General features: G+C 41.7%; 2 protein-coding genes across 2 annotated transcripts; one reads left to right on the top strand and one right to left on the bottom strand.

Moving 5' to 3' along the window:
* The first annotated feature begins 244 nt into the window (after window positions 1-244).
* Window positions 245-9,034, top strand: pmelb (premelanosome protein b). Its single transcript, XM_020650282.3, has 12 exons — window positions 245-392; window positions 3,568-3,663; window positions 3,965-4,111; window positions 5,038-5,166; window positions 5,627-5,788; window positions 5,861-6,190; window positions 6,310-6,540; window positions 7,290-7,427; window positions 7,518-7,620; window positions 7,714-7,919; window positions 8,007-8,097; window positions 8,767-9,034. Exons 1-12 carry the CDS (start codon window positions 335-337, stop codon window positions 8,927-8,929), a joined length of 1,854 nt encoding a protein of 617 aa, XP_020505938.1. The 5' UTR covers window positions 245-334; the 3' UTR covers window positions 8,930-9,034.
* A 726-nt stretch (window positions 9,035-9,760) lies between these two features.
* On the bottom strand, window positions 9,761-12,798 carry LOC109996244 (tubulin alpha chain). Its single transcript, XM_020650285.3, has 4 exons — window positions 12,638-12,798; window positions 11,282-11,504; window positions 11,029-11,177; window positions 9,761-10,915 (listed from the first exon to the last, which is right to left on the bottom strand). The coding sequence occupies exons 1-4, from the start codon at window positions 12,638-12,640 to the stop codon at window positions 9,935-9,937; spliced, it is 1,356 nt and encodes a 451-aa protein (XP_020505941.1). The 5' UTR covers window positions 12,641-12,798; the 3' UTR covers window positions 9,761-9,934.
* Window positions 12,799-14,814: the final 2,016 nt, after the last annotated feature.

Genomic DNA, 14,814 nt, shown 5'->3' on the forward strand with positions numbered 1-14,814 from the left:
CTCTTCTCGTGATTCCTTTCTGTTACTTTGCAAGAAGAACATGTGGAGTTTTTTTTTTGCATATCTTATGTGACTATGAAGTGCTTTGTCTACTGTATGTGTGACTGTAATCCTCAAGGCGTGCTCCTGCTGTAAATACACAAATTACAATTATTCCTGGAGCCCCCCTAAATCTCAGTGAAGGAGGGTTCTGTCTGCAGGGCCGTGCAAGGGGGCGTTTTCAAGCCTCATGCACACTTGTGAGGTCAAACGTTGGGGAGTTTATAAAGCCGGTTTTCTGTTCCCCTGTGCTCACAAAAGGGATTTTTTTCTTAAAGAAGAAGGGGCAGTAACAATGTGGACGTCTCTCGTGCTTTTGGTGTTGCTGGCTGCAGCTTCACAGACGGCAGCAAGTAAGTAGACACGTTGCATTTCTGATCTGAGCTTTTAGTTTATCTGTGTCTACAGAGGCCTGACAGAATATTACAGAGGTCAGAGGGAGCGGGGAGCGGATCCTTTATGCAACATTTAGAGCAGATTTTGACTGATGAGAAAAAGACAAAAATCTGGACAAGAAGTCGTTCAAACCGTGGTGCATGAAGTACTCAGATCCTAAACTGAAGGAAAAAAAGAAAAACTGGCAACAGAAAAACTTTAAAGTTAAAGTCTGACATTCAAACAGAGTTATTAATGTAGATATGGTTCAATTACATTTAAAGGTTTTCATTTTGGGGCTTGGAGAGAAGGAAATCAGGGAGAGAGAGAGAGGGGGGAAGGGAGCTACAGGTTGGATTCGAACCCGGGTCGTCAGCTTGGAGGACTGCAGCCTCCGCACACGAGGCACGCTGCACCACCAGCGCCACAAACTTAAATAGTGCAGGTTCATCAAATGTAGGATGATGATGTATTGGATGGATTCTCACTAGTGATGCATTATTTTGAAAGAAGCATTTTACTGATGCAGTTTGTGGATGTAGAGCAAATTTAAAATGGAGCTTTACCTTTAATTAGACGATGCTTTGTTTTGTATAAGCTTAATCTAACTAGAGACTTTTGATTTAAGCTGTTGAGTGAGTAAAGAGGTTTAATATTTCTATACAAATTTTAAAATGTGGCCTGAAACAGAAATACTCACAGGAAGTATCTTGGATAGTTACTAAGGTGTGACAGATGGGTAAATGTCACACAATGCTTTTTAAAATTCTGAACAGACAAGAAAACAAATCTTTATATCCCATAATATCACAGAGTTCATGTTTAGGCAGAGGCAGAAAGAGCACTAAAATATTCTACTCAAATAGTAAGAACAATACTTAAAACAAAACCAACTGAAGTAAAAGTCAAATTACAGATTTTAAAAACTACTTTAAAAAGTTTATAAAAACGTCATGTTCCTTCTTCTTACCTGGACCCTGAAATAAGACAAATAAGGGCTGATTTTTCAAAATAAAAGAGCTGGCCTGTAAAGTAAAGTACCATTCAGCTAAATGCTGAATATTTACTTCAGGCAATTGACTTTCCACCTCCGAGTTTAGGACAGAAATGACGGAAATAAGAAGCTGAATTTAAAGGATTTTCTAGATAAGGAAGCTGAGGAACGACAACAAAATGAGGAGTGAGAGGAAGGAGAAACATCAAATCAAAGGACTACAAAGTCAAGAATTAAACAGAAAGAGACAATTGTTGTAAAGATATGAAATATATCAGCTTGTTTAAGATGAAAAGAGCCGTACAGTGTTTGTCACCATGGAGGAGGGAATGTGCTCATGATCATGGATTAAGAAAATGTGCAGCCAAAATAATCCACGTCATGTGAGTTAATGTAAAGCCTGGTGGTCTTACACTGAGAGGCTTCAGGAGAAAGTCTCAAAGTTTTCAAAACATGGTTAAAAGTGCTTTACAAACTGAAAGTAAAATAGAGAAAGACAATGATTTATAATAAGAGGAAAAATAGTGAGAGAGATTATACAACCGGAGCTCCAGAAATTATAGAAATAAAAAAGGAAATAAAACAATTTAAAAGCAGAAAGGAATCAAATAAGAAAAGGAAAAAGTCAAAGTAAAAACCACCAAAAGATTCAAACAAAGGAAGTTGATTAAAAACCATGAAAGGGTTAAAGATCAGGGAGATAAAAGGTCAAAGAGATTAACGATAACGCCTTGATTAGGAATAAAAGCATTATCTAAGGAACTCCTTGAGTAACTTAGAGTAAACCTTCATAACACAGTTTAAAGTATCCTCTGTTCATTATAAGGTCTCATGTTTCAGTGATTGTTTGTATAGATGTGTGAGTGAGGCTACCTTTACCTTAGCTTACATAAATACGAATGATAAAATAAAGTTGTTTTTTATTTAAGATATGTTGACCCAGTTGTTCTCAGAAAGATCATCACATGTTCTGGTCTTTAGGATTTGAGTCTAGACTGTTTTTTTTTCTTCCCATGACCTCTTTGGTCAACCACGCATGAAATCAAGGTGTGATGTGACCTTTGAGAAGAAACCGGGTTATGTATCTCAATCCTTCAGATTTTCAAATTTTTTTTAAAAGCCTGTTTTAATCACATTAGCACATGACACAGAGGAGGTAAGACACAATGAAGGAGGATAATGTGAAGAAGTCGTCACACATGAACATTTTTCAGAAGGATTCTCCTCAAGGCCATTAAGGACAGAGAGGGATTTCTACAACAACCAATCAGCATATTTTTACACATTCTTAAAGGATGTAAACTTAACCTTGAACATGCAGGGGAGCGGGATGATATAGAAATGTGTTTGCATGTATATGAAACATGCAAACAGACTGACTTTGCAGGGGTTTGCGTTTATAATTCTCCGTTCACTTTTTCTGCAGCATCAAGATGTTAAAACGATTCAAAGGAGAGTAGAAGAAAAGCTTAATTAGTATAAATCAAGCCGCAATCAAAAGATTTATCTGATAAACCAGCGTGTTGTGTAAACCCTGATGCAGCCCTGTGACAGTTAATCTGTGACTGACTCATGCAAAACGCTCAGCTGAACATCACATGAGAGGGATTGGAGGGATGAGAGAGGTACACTGGCAGTGATTTGGGCTCTGGTCGGGCATCTTAAATCATCAGAGTATTAAATACATGTTTGAAAATGTGAAATATAATGAGTTTGATTTGGGTAAATGTTAAACACAGAGATTAAATGAATGTCACTTTTTTGAAATACAGTCTTCAGCTCGACAGTTTTCGCACCTTATTTTGCAAAAATAATAATTAGACTTATGTAGCACTAAGATGCTATAACAAGGAATAACAACAACAAACAAAACAAAACAATACAACGAAGAAGTCATGGAAAGGAAGGAGGATGAGAGATAGTGGTTGTAGGCGATGTTGAAGAGGTGAGATTTTAGGGATTTCTTGAAGAAGTGAGTGTGGGGGAGTCTCTGATGTTTTTTGGGAGTGAGTTCCAGAGAGTAGGAGCGGCAATGGAGAAGACCCTGTCTTACTGGAAAACTATTGGGAATTTCAACTTCTACATAACACATTGCAGAAAAATAAGTGTATTTTGACAAAGTGTTTTGAATACAATTTAGATCAACTTTGTGTTTTCAGAGCCCAAAAACCGTTTCACCCGCTACCCATCATGGAACAATAAGATGTACCCGGTCTGGAAAGAAGGAGACGCACGATACAAAGAGGCCTGGAAAGGTACACCTGTTGATGCATTGTTTGCGAATTAAAAGGAATCGTATCATAGCACATCAGTTTGTTTTATGCAAAGTCGTTTTTGGGACATTTTTTGGTAGACAGGATATAGCTTATTGAGAGTTTTTTATTTTGTTTTTGGATTTCATCATGTTATGTTCTTCTTAAACCTCTGAGCCATCATCTTTTTTTACACCCTGAAAATGGCAAAATCATACATTTAAGCATTAATAAAGAAGTTTTGAGAATCCAGAAACATTTGTGTCCTTTGCTCAGTGTGTTTTTTTTTTCTGTCCTCTTTTAGGTGGAAGAGTGACTTTCAATGTGGGCAACGATTCACCAACACTGACAGGAGCCAAAGTTACCTTCACCATTGAGCTAGAGTTCCCGAAGAACCAGAAGGTCATGCCAGATGGAGACGTTGTTTGGGCTGAAGACTGCGTTGTCAACGGTAACACACTGCGTACACAAACAAACACAAACTCAAACACAAACTCAAACACAATGCTATATCACACATTTTAAGCCATAGTATTGTCATTGGTGGATGGCAATTGTTTTCCCCTGAAATATCTCAACAATTATTGGATATATTGGCATGAAGTTGGTGCAGAGATTCTTGGACCCCAGACGATAAACATTAGCGTGCCATTATTAGCCCATTATTTTAATAGTTTGGTAAAATGTCTCAGCAGCTACAGGAGGAAGTTAAATGAAGTGTGGTACATAGTGATTCATGTTTCCTTCAGGTTGAATCCTGATGTTTTTGTTTTGATCTCCTGTTTGGTTTCCAACTAGCGCCATCACCAGGTCAAAATGTAACCCAAAAACCCCTAAAGACTTCCTCATCAGCCTCAGTGGCAATTTAGCTTTTTGTGTTTTTTTTTTAAAGCAACGATTTCTTTTTCAAACAAGACAGTAAACCTCCTGCAAATTTGCGCTGGTTTTGCACTGTTAGCAATATTGACTTTAGCTTTAAGCTCAATGAAATGACCACATAAAAAGTAGTGGTTGTTGCAATCATGTCACCCATTGGCTATTGGATATGTATGATAATGACATGTTGAATGGTTTAAACTTGGATGCTAATTTTGGTTAGCATAAAAATGGCTTATAACTACACAGAAAAATCACTGAAAACAGAAATTTGACTACAAATGGCAAAATCAACGACATCTAAGAACAACAACAAAAGTTAATTTTGTCATAGGTTTCTACTTTATCTACCTAATTTCCCGCAAACAGTTGGGTCGCCCCCTGCTGGCCATTAGAGACTAAACGTTGCCTAAAACACATGAATAAAGGCATGGCATTAGTTTTGTCTAAATCTCTTTGTCACAGCCTCTAACAGTCACACTTCTCCGTCTCATGCTTCAGGAACAAAGCACCACGAGTCTGAGCCAGTATACCCAGCCCCCAACGTGGACTGGGAGGCAGTTTTCCCCGATGGAACCCCGATCAAGAAGGACAAGAAGCCAGCTTACGTGTTCGTCTGGAAGACCTGGGGTGAGTGGAGCTGAAAACCCTGATAAAATACCTCAATTATGTTTTCTTTGAAGGTCAAAAGGTTTATTGAGGCCTTGTGCCAGGGCATGAAATGTGACCCTGGATTAAAAATGAGCTTTATCATATGATCAGATTAAGGTACTTACTTTTCCCCACATGTGCAAAGAATTTAAGGCATTACATTTTGAAACCTTTTATATCTTGCCCTATGAGGCTTCAGCTTTATTACATTAGCAAAGTGTCAGATCAAGAAGCCAATGATTGTAGACATTGGATGTGTATGGTGAGGGGTGGGGGGCATCTTGAAAATATATGAATTTGCCTAAGGGGAGACCTGCGGAGAAAGTTTGGGAACCACTGATTTAACATTAATACATATGAACTCATTAATATATATCTGAAGCAAACAGGAAGTAAAGTGTATTTCATATGTTCTCACATGGTCGCGTATTGTTTGCAGGTCAGTACTGGCAGGTAGCAGACGGCCCATCCTCCTCCCTGACCATCAGCACAGACGACATCCCGCTGGGCTCCTACGTCGTGGACATCGTTATCTACCACTTCAGGAGCAAGGAGAAGTTCATTCCTCTGGGATATGCGTCCACCCAGTTTTCCATCACTGGTACGTTGAGGCCTGTAAGCACCTGATAGTAAAATCCAGACAAAACCCCTAATAAGTGTTGTGCCCTTCCAGATCAAATCCCCTTCGCTGTCTCCCTGGACCAAGTGAACGACATCGTCGCCGGAGACATGCGATTCGTCCAGAACAGAGCCATCGCCTTCACCATCAGCCTCCACGATCCCAGTGGTTACCTTAGCAACGCAGACATCACCTTCAACTGGGACTTTGGAGATGAGAGCGGAGCCCTCATATCCAGAGAGTTGACCGTCACCCACACCTACGTCAGCACCGGACACTTCAAGCCCCAGGTGGTGATCCAGGCGATGATCCCAGACAGGGCCTGCGACCCCATCGAGAGCCCGACCAAGGCCCCGGCTCCACCTGCTGATCAGGGCACCACAGGTGAGACACAAACGCTGAAGATGGTCAGAACATAGAAGAGCATTTACAAGGTTTTCCAATCTATATCTGTACATTTCATCAAAGCAAAAAACCTAACTCAGAATCTTTCCTGCGCACAGTGAAAGCGCCGGCGCTGATGTCTGCTGTCCCCTTGATGGTAACCACCAAATCGGCTGGTCTGAATGTCAACATGGTTCCTTCGGACACAGAGGAGGACAACACTGAGGACGAGGCCTCCACCGCCTCAAACGCTCAGCCCGCTCCGGAAGCACCTCCAGTTGCCAAGACTCCCTCGCCCGTCAGCCAAGTCCTGCCAGCTGACAGCGAGGCACAGACCGGACTTGTAGCAGGTAATGTTTTCATTATTATTCTACCTCCAAAAGGGTCACTTGTTCAACCTTGGCAAGATGTAAAACAGCAGCAATATGTCCTGATAACATTCAAGATACTGAGTTGATACTAGCTGATTGACTTCCTGATGACCCAGATACAAGGACGTGCTGATTTCCTAACATGTAAATGTGATGTAAATCTTTGTCATTGTTCAGAGCAAGCAGAGCAGGTTGCCTAGATTGAATCACTTTGTTGAGAGTCTTCATTTGAATCCAGTTTTGCATGTTGATATGGTGCAGGCAGGTCTCCTTTTTTATTCATTACTGGATCAGGAAAACAATCAAATCCAACCGGGTCACATGCTGGAGAAAACGTGTAGCTGGAATATGATTTCATTTCTGTTACCTTAACATGGAAATCAACATCTTTTCCACAGTAGAACAGAACAATAATAATAATAATAGTGTATGGCCCTATTTCCAAGAGATGTTAGCTTGTTTGCTAGCTGATGTATCATTTAAAAAAAATACTAACTTAGCAAAGAAACTATCTTGCCATATTTCTAGCTAATGTGAGCGACTACTCTCATTTGTTCTGACAAGCTGAGGAGGATAGCGCTTCGTATCTAACATATTCAAATGGTGGCAAAAGAAACCAACCAGAGTGTAGGCCTACTTGCTATCACAACATCAGCTTGGGGCTTTTATAGAAATGTCATTTTTTAAAAAATATATTAAAACCCCCTTCTGTTGTTTATTGTCACCAGGTGTAAAACGACCTCTGATCCTGACAGGCCATGCCCAGGTGGTCTTAGTTGCTAAGAGAGATGTTGCAGACAAACCCTCCGACGATGACTGTGTGATTTATCGCTACGGCTCCTTCTGCACCGGCATTGAAGTTTGTGGTGAGTTAACTTTTAATGGAGTTCATCAAGATGAATGAAATACAAATTGGTAACAATAACAATCGTTCCCTTTTTGACTTGTGTTTTCAGAGGGTATCGAGAAGGTAGAGATTGTCCAAATGAGCAATGCCTTGATGGTAGCACCTCACCTGGACAAGAATGTTCTGGATATCACCGTCACCTGCCAGGGAAGGTGAATCCTCCAGCACTTGATCCCAGATTTATAATTTCCTTTTTTGTTATTTTGTGTATTTTAACCCACTGGCGCTTCTTCTTTTTTTCCCAGCCTTCCAAAAGAGGTGTGCAGTGTGATCCTGGATGCACAGTGCTTGAAACCCATTCACACCGTGTGCAACATGGTGGAGCCCTCCGGAGACTGCCAGCTGGTTCTGCGTCACTTCTTCAACGACTCTGGTGTCTACTGCATCAACGTGTCCATGGCTAATGATGTCAGTTTGGCCGCCACCAGTGCCAAAGTCAACGTTGACATGGGTATGCAACAAAAACCGCCAAACATACAGGAATCATGTGTTGTCTGTTTAGGTTTGACAGTATGGTGCATTTTTTCTGTTGTCCCAGTTTCAGATCTGTCTTCTTCCGGCACCATTGCCATGGTCCTGGGCGTCATGTTTCTCGTTCTCGCTGTGGGAGTGGTGGCATATTCTTACAAGTAAGAACCAACCATCAGTTTTCTACTTTAAATGCACAATCTGAATGATTACGCTGAGGGATAAGCGTGTCGATGTCCTGTAACCCAAACCAACAAAAACAAGGCTGTTCCTGATATTTTTGCCCATTCCATTAACATACATGAGCGGAGCAAAATATTAGCAACACCTTTCAATTGATGCACTCTAGTTCCCCAACGACAGTCACTACAACTTCGACAATAAATGTAAGATAGACTTATCACCTTTCTGACCATTCAACAAAAACTGAAGATGTAGAATCAGTGCAAAAGTGGTGGAATTGTTGTATTGGGGGAGCACTGATGGCCTAGCGGTTAGGCCGTGCCTCATGAATGAAGGCTAAAGTCCACCAAGAAGGGTTCAAGTCCAACCTGTGGCTCCTTTCATGTCATTCCCCACTCTCTCTCTCGCGCTCTCTCTCAAGTTTCTTGCTCTATCCACTTTTCTATCCAATGAAGGCATAAAAGCCAAAAAATTAATCTTAAAAAATAAAAACTGTCGCATAGGTGGTCGTAATGTTATGGCTGATTGGTGTAAGTTTGGTGTTGGTCTCTTCATTGGATTTTGTGGAAAATAAAAAGCTATAGAATACTTCAGGCAAGAAAATGAATTCTGAATAACCTTTCTGGATCTTGTGATTTGCTTCACAGGCGCTTCAAGTCCTACGATCCCCTGAAGGAAGACATGATCGTGTCTGCCGTCCCGCAGCCCGGCCGGGCTCACAGCTGCTCCGGAGCCTCTGTGTTCTGGAACCTTCTGAACAGACGGGGAGCTGTCGATAACTGCCCCCTGCTGCAGGAGAGGCCGGTGTGAATCCTCACCGACGTAACACAAGCACAATATTTGCAACATAGTCAGCAAGCAAGCAAGCAACTGGCAACTTTTTGTACTTTTTTTTTTTTTTTTTTAAACATTTTTTCTACAACAAACTTCATGAGTGTGTAATATTTGAATCAATTCAAATCAATCAAAACAAATTCTGGAATCACTCCTTAGACATGCTCTGATCTTTTGTACCAACATTGAAAGAAATCAGGTAGGAAAAAAAATGTACTTTTACTTGGACAAAACTGAATCTGAATGTTTTTCCAATAAACTTTGCTCAGTACAGATGTGTCCTCTGTTTTTCTTTTTTACAGTAGAGCTGCTGACAGCACAGATACAGATGGTGCAGTTGAGACTTCCTGATATTTGACTCATTTATGTTATATAAAACCAAGAGATTGCAGATAGTAACTCGACTCTCTGATACTGACAGGCACGATATTCACTCATCTGTTAAATATACTCATAAGTCATGTTGATTTAGTTGAGTTATTTCGTTATGTATTGATTGGAAATAGCTTGACATCTTTTTTTTTAAATACAAATGTATATGAATCAAGTTGAATTAAATCAGGGACCCATTTCTGGACATATTTTCTCAAAGCCTAAACATGAAATAAGCTTTTACCACATTTTCAATCCATATTTGACATTTTTAAAGTATTTTTTATTGTAACCTGCATAAATTAAGATTTAAATTCTTGGTAATATAGTCTACAATTTAACATTCATGGGATAGCTAAAGAATAAATCTGAATTTCAACATTTTCTAGGACTACTCACAGTAAAGATTTTGTATGGAATAATGAAAGAAGACAGTTCACAGGTGACAGGAATTTTATTTAGAACAGAGCCCAAATTGACATTTCCAGGTTTTTCTTCAGTCCAAACAGCCAAACTGGTGATTGACACACAAACATTTCTGTTTGGAATGTATTCAAGAACACATTGCAATCAATTATTTTCTGTTAAACTTCTGCCTTCATGTTCTATTTAATACTCCTCTCCTTCCTCCTCTCCCTCGCCCTCGATGGAGTCAACACCCACCTCCTCATAATCCTTCTCCAGAGCGGCCATGTCCTCTCTGGCCTCAGAGAACTCTCCCTCCTCCATACCCTCACCTACATACCAGTGAACAAAGGCACGCTTAGCGTACATCAGATCAAACTTGTGGTCAAGACGAGCCCAGGCCTCTGCAATAGCAGTGGTGTTGCTCAGCATGCACACAGCCCTCTGCACCTTGGCCAGGTCACCACCAGGAACTACAGTGGGAGGCTGGTAGTTGATGCCAACCTTGAAACCAGTGGGGCACCAGTCCACAAACTGGATGGTGCGCTTGGTTTTGATGGTAGCGATGGCGGCATTCACATCTTTGGGCACCACATCACCACGGAAGAGCAGGCAGCAGGCCATGTACTTGCCGTGGCGAGGGTCGCATTTGACCATCTGGTTGGCTGGCTCAAAGCAAGCGTTGGTGATCTCAGACACTGAGAGCTGCTCATGGTACGCCTTCTCTGCAGAGATGACGGGGGCGTAGGTGGCCAGAGGGAAGTGGATACGGGGATATGGCACCAAGTTGGTCTGGAACTCTGTCAGATCAACATTGAGGGCGCCATCAAAACGAAGGGAAGCTGTGATGGAGGACACGATCTGACTGATCAACCTGTTCAGGTTGGTGTAGGTGGGACGCTCGATATCGAGGTTTCTACGGCAGATATCGTAGATGGCCTCGTTGTCGACCATGAAGGCACAGTCAGAGTGCTCCAGGGTGGTGTGGGTGGTCAGGATGGAGTTGTAGGGCTCCACCACAGCGGTGGACACCTGGGGAGCTGGGTAGATGGAGAACTCCAGCTTGGACTTCTTGCCGTAGTCGACGGACAGACGCTCCATCAGCAGGGAGGTGAAACCAGAGCCAGTACCACCTCCGAAGCTGTGGAAGACCAGGAAGCCCTGAAGACCGGTGCACTGGTCAGCCTGAAGAGAGAGAGGGACAGACAGTCAGCACTTTTGTGATAGAGATATGTCTTTCAATTTGATATTTCTTATCTAAATTAGGAGTGAATACCTCCTGACATCAAGTTACCCACCAGTTTGCGGATCCTGTCCAGCACCAGGTCGATGATCTCTTTTCCGATAGTGTAGTGTCCACGGGCGTAGTTGTTGGCAGCATCCTCCTTACCAGTGATCAGCTGCTCAGGGTGGAACAGCTGGCGGTAGGTACCAGTGCGAACTTCATCTAAGGAGATAAAAACAAATATTTAATTCAAGGTGGTTGGAACATTCTCATATTTCAACATTATTTCCCCAAATGAATGTTAATCCAGTAGAGCTGACACTAACCGATGACAGTGGGCTCCAGGTCCACAAAAACAGCTCTGGGGACGTGCTTTCCAGCTCCAGTCTCACTGAAGAAGGTGTTGAAGGAATCGTCTCCTCCTCCGAGAGTCTTGTCACTGGGCATCTGTCCGTCCGGCTGGATCCCATGCTCCAGGCAGTAAAGCTCCCAGCAGGCATTGCCGATCTGGACGCCAGCCTGACCAACGTGGATGGAGATACACTCACGCTGTGGGAAAAGAGAACCAAAATCAAGAGAGGTTAATTTCGACCTGTGTTCATTTTTGTCTAAATTCTACATGCATTTCTTTTCTGTTCCTGCAAGTCTTTATTGCACACATGAATGCATCTAAAAATAGGGAACGTGCAGTTGCTCCCACTGTCTTGGATAAAGAAGCAGTGCAGCAGGAGGCACCTCCCTCCCTGCACCACAAACCCGCAGGGGGGGGGACAGAAATGCCTGACAGCAGCCCCCCCACCGAGGCAGGACGCTGTTCTTCTCTTTCCTCCAGTCTCTCTTTTTGTGTGTGTGTCCCCTTGTCTTTTCATCCCACTCTCTCCCTCTTTTGCAAGCCTAAGCACGAATGCAAATTCAGTTGCGCGTGCACATCGGCAGTCTGGAATATTCCACCTGCTCTCGTGCCAGCAGGAAGATGCACGATTACATTCATTTTACCAAAATAAAATGTCATTTTATGAGATTGAAATCCGCATATAATCCAAAATAAATCAGTAACGATGACAACAGATTCACTCAATAGTAATATGAACCCTTTATATGCAATGCGATGTTTAAAACAGAAGCTGCGTGATACACCGATGTTTACTTTAAACCTGAATAAATGCATTTGCTTCTTGATCTAATGAATTAAAAATGATATAGCTGTGCAGGCTTCATCCCCACCCAATCTGCACCTCCCCGCATTGAAACAAGGTAGGGCATAGTCAAGGTGTTCGATGTTTTTGACGTATTGACATTTAAAATATGCTAAAAAAATAATAAAATTATGAGTAAACAGTTCCGCTGCTTTGTCGAGAATGACATAATGTATTCTCACGAAAGTCTTTCGGCTGAATTAAGCCAATCAGTGCATTGTTCTCATCTCTACACAATGACAATCACTTCGTGCCAATGCTGCAGAACAATCGGTGTCAACGACAAGATCAACGATTCACTTTCCCCCTAATCACAACCTTTTGATATTATCACACAAAGATACAGCTGTAATATGTTATAATTAATAATGATATTAAACATGTAGTGATGGAGGACCCTGGACGACGCCGGCTCATTCTTAACCTTCACTTTCACCTCGTTAAATCATCATACACATGAAGACGAGAGGAGTTCATTTAACTTACCATGCTTTTCGTTTGAGGTTCAAAGAGGGAGAGGAGAAAAATATGAAGAAAAAAGCTTTTAAAAAGCAGGGGGGTTTGCGTCGCGTGTTGTACCCAACGGGGTCGATGCAACAACTGCTGAATGAGAGGGCGGCGCTTTCAGATTTATACACGCAGGGCAGGCTTTGCTTCTGTGCGTTGGGGAGGGAAAAAAACTTTACTACCACCATTTGGCATTGCTGTTAAATCCTGTTTTTTTGCATTCAAATTTAAACAAATAAATATTGTGAAACATGCTCTCAAAATGCTCTGCAATAATATGAATATTACTGCACTATATGGCTTTTTGATAATGTAATCAATGTGATTATTGCATGTTCTATTTATAGCTTTGAGCCAATTAGCAACATAATATTTCAGATTTTTTTATTTTATGCAGTCATGTGAAGATTTCTGACGTCATAATCAAGCTGATGAACATAATTACTAAACCAGATTGACAATAAAATAAGACTGGTTGCATTGTAGGTATCTTTATCATTGATGTGATTAGGAATATGATTGTCCAAAACTGTTACTGTATGCATTAATTTGAAGCCTTTATAAAGTGGATGAATGGCAACTGCAAACAAAGCTAATTTATTATGCATGCAGAAGGATGATTCATCCATTATTCAGGTGTGGCAGACTGAAAAATCAATAAAAAGGTGCTCTAATTGCAAGCTTTACATACTGGTGAATACAAGTAAATTCTGTGTGAAAATCAATTCTTTTTTTTTGCAAGAGTTCAGTGCATCTGATGAATTATCGATGATGCAAAATGGCTGCATGCTTCTGCAGTACAGGATGCCTCCATCAGCTGGGAGTCCATGTTGCAGCTCAGACCTGCCATGATGGTATACGCCCGCCCGCCCGAGCATGCCAGCTCTCTCCAGCTCTCCTCCCTCTTTGTCCCAGATTCCCTGCAATGATGTCATTCAGTGGGCCGATCACGTGGCTGCATGTCTGCCTGTCACTGACTGCCTCTGCTGTTCAGCTGCACCGAGGGCTGGGGTGTGTTCCCTCTGCTTAGGTCTTGTTTGAGGAAGTGAAATTAACTGAATGACCAATTTTCACACAGTGGCCATTTTATTGTGTGATGTAACCCTCAAAATGGGAAGCAGTTTTATGTTTTAGTGCTGTGCTGCTTCAGGTTTTTTAAATCATTTACGCTGGGAACTTGACAAATCATTCTCATATCAGTGTTTTTAAATCGATAAGCAGCTAAAAAGATAATGGATGTACTGTACCTACTGTAAACATTGGATAGGCAGTTGCTAAATGATGTCCTACATTACCCACTAGGTTTTTAAATATGATGTTTTTAGCTTGAAATATGGCCCCTTTGATTTTCACTCATTGTCTTTTCAGTTACTGAAAAGCAGCAAAATTATAATATGGACCAAACTAGTACAACATTAAAACAGCATTTGAGGTTCCCACTCTGAGTGAGGACTACATCAGAGTCAGTGTGAATATGGCTGAATGTAGTTTATGTGATAAAATAAGTGCTCTTTGGCACTTGAACTGGATGAGGGCCTTAATTCCCAACATTAAATCCCGGCCCTTGGACATGTTTAAAATCCTGCAGGGATTGACAGAAATAATTAAGAGGTTCCCAAAGTATCTCAACTGTCAGACTTGAAAAATCCTCAATTTAGTATGAACCTAAAAGTTCCCCTTTTGTCACAAAACCAACCGCTTTGTGTAAGTTAGCGTCATTTATCCCGCACTGAAGTCCGGATGCATGATTTACGAGCAGCTTTTTGTGGTTGTTGTACTTAATGTGAACTGCAGGGGATGAAAGAGGACGACAGGAAGCAGCCAGGGATTCCAGCCAGGGCTTCTTCAGAGAAAATTCTCCAAAACCCTGCTCCCCCTCCTTCCCCTCCTTCCCCTGTTTCTCCTCCTCCAGCAGCTGTGAGACAGACGGGCTGTGAGCAGCTGCACACCAAGAGGAGAGAGGGAGGGAGGCTGGGAATGCTAGAGAGATGGGAGTGGTCCTCAATGGCATGAAACTGACACACTGCATCCTGAAAAGAGAGAATATGAGACCCAACAAAGTGATAAAGCATGTTTTCCATCTGCCACCGGGGAGTCCCTATGTTGTCAGATAAAAGAACAAGGGTTTGCTGCCTTGAGCTAAAACACAAATAAGA

This window comes from Labrus bergylta, chromosome 12 (assembly GCF_963930695.1).
Source record: "Labrus bergylta chromosome 12, fLabBer1.1, whole genome shotgun sequence".
Lineage (NCBI taxonomy): Eukaryota > Metazoa > Chordata > Actinopteri > Labriformes > Labridae > Labrus > Labrus bergylta.

What these genes read in the sequence shown, in the direction of transcription:
- pmelb (XM_020650282.3), top strand. Translation starts at nt 335, where the DNA reads ATGTGGACGTCTCTCGTGCTTTTGGTGTTGCTGGCTGCAGCTTCACAG. An exon ending in GTTCGTCTGGAAGACCTGGG is followed by an intron (nt 5,167 to 5,626) that starts GTGAGTGGAGCT and finishes TATTGTTTGCAG; the next exon opens with GTCAGTACTGGCAGGTAGCA. An exon ending in CACCGGCATTGAAGTTTGTG is followed by an intron (nt 7,428 to 7,517) that starts GTGAGTTAACTT and finishes TTGTGTTTTCAG; the next exon opens with AGGGTATCGAGAAGGTAGAG.
- LOC109996244 (XM_020650285.3), bottom strand. An exon ending in CCTGGAGCCCACTGTCATCG is followed by an intron (nt 11,178 to 11,281) that starts GTTAGTGTCAGC and finishes TTATCTCCTTAG; the next exon opens with ATGAAGTTCGCACTGGTACC. An exon ending in TGGACAGGATCCGCAAACTG is followed by an intron (nt 10,916 to 11,028) that starts GTGGGTAACTTG and finishes CTCTCTCTTCAG; the next exon opens with GCTGACCAGTGCACCGGTCT.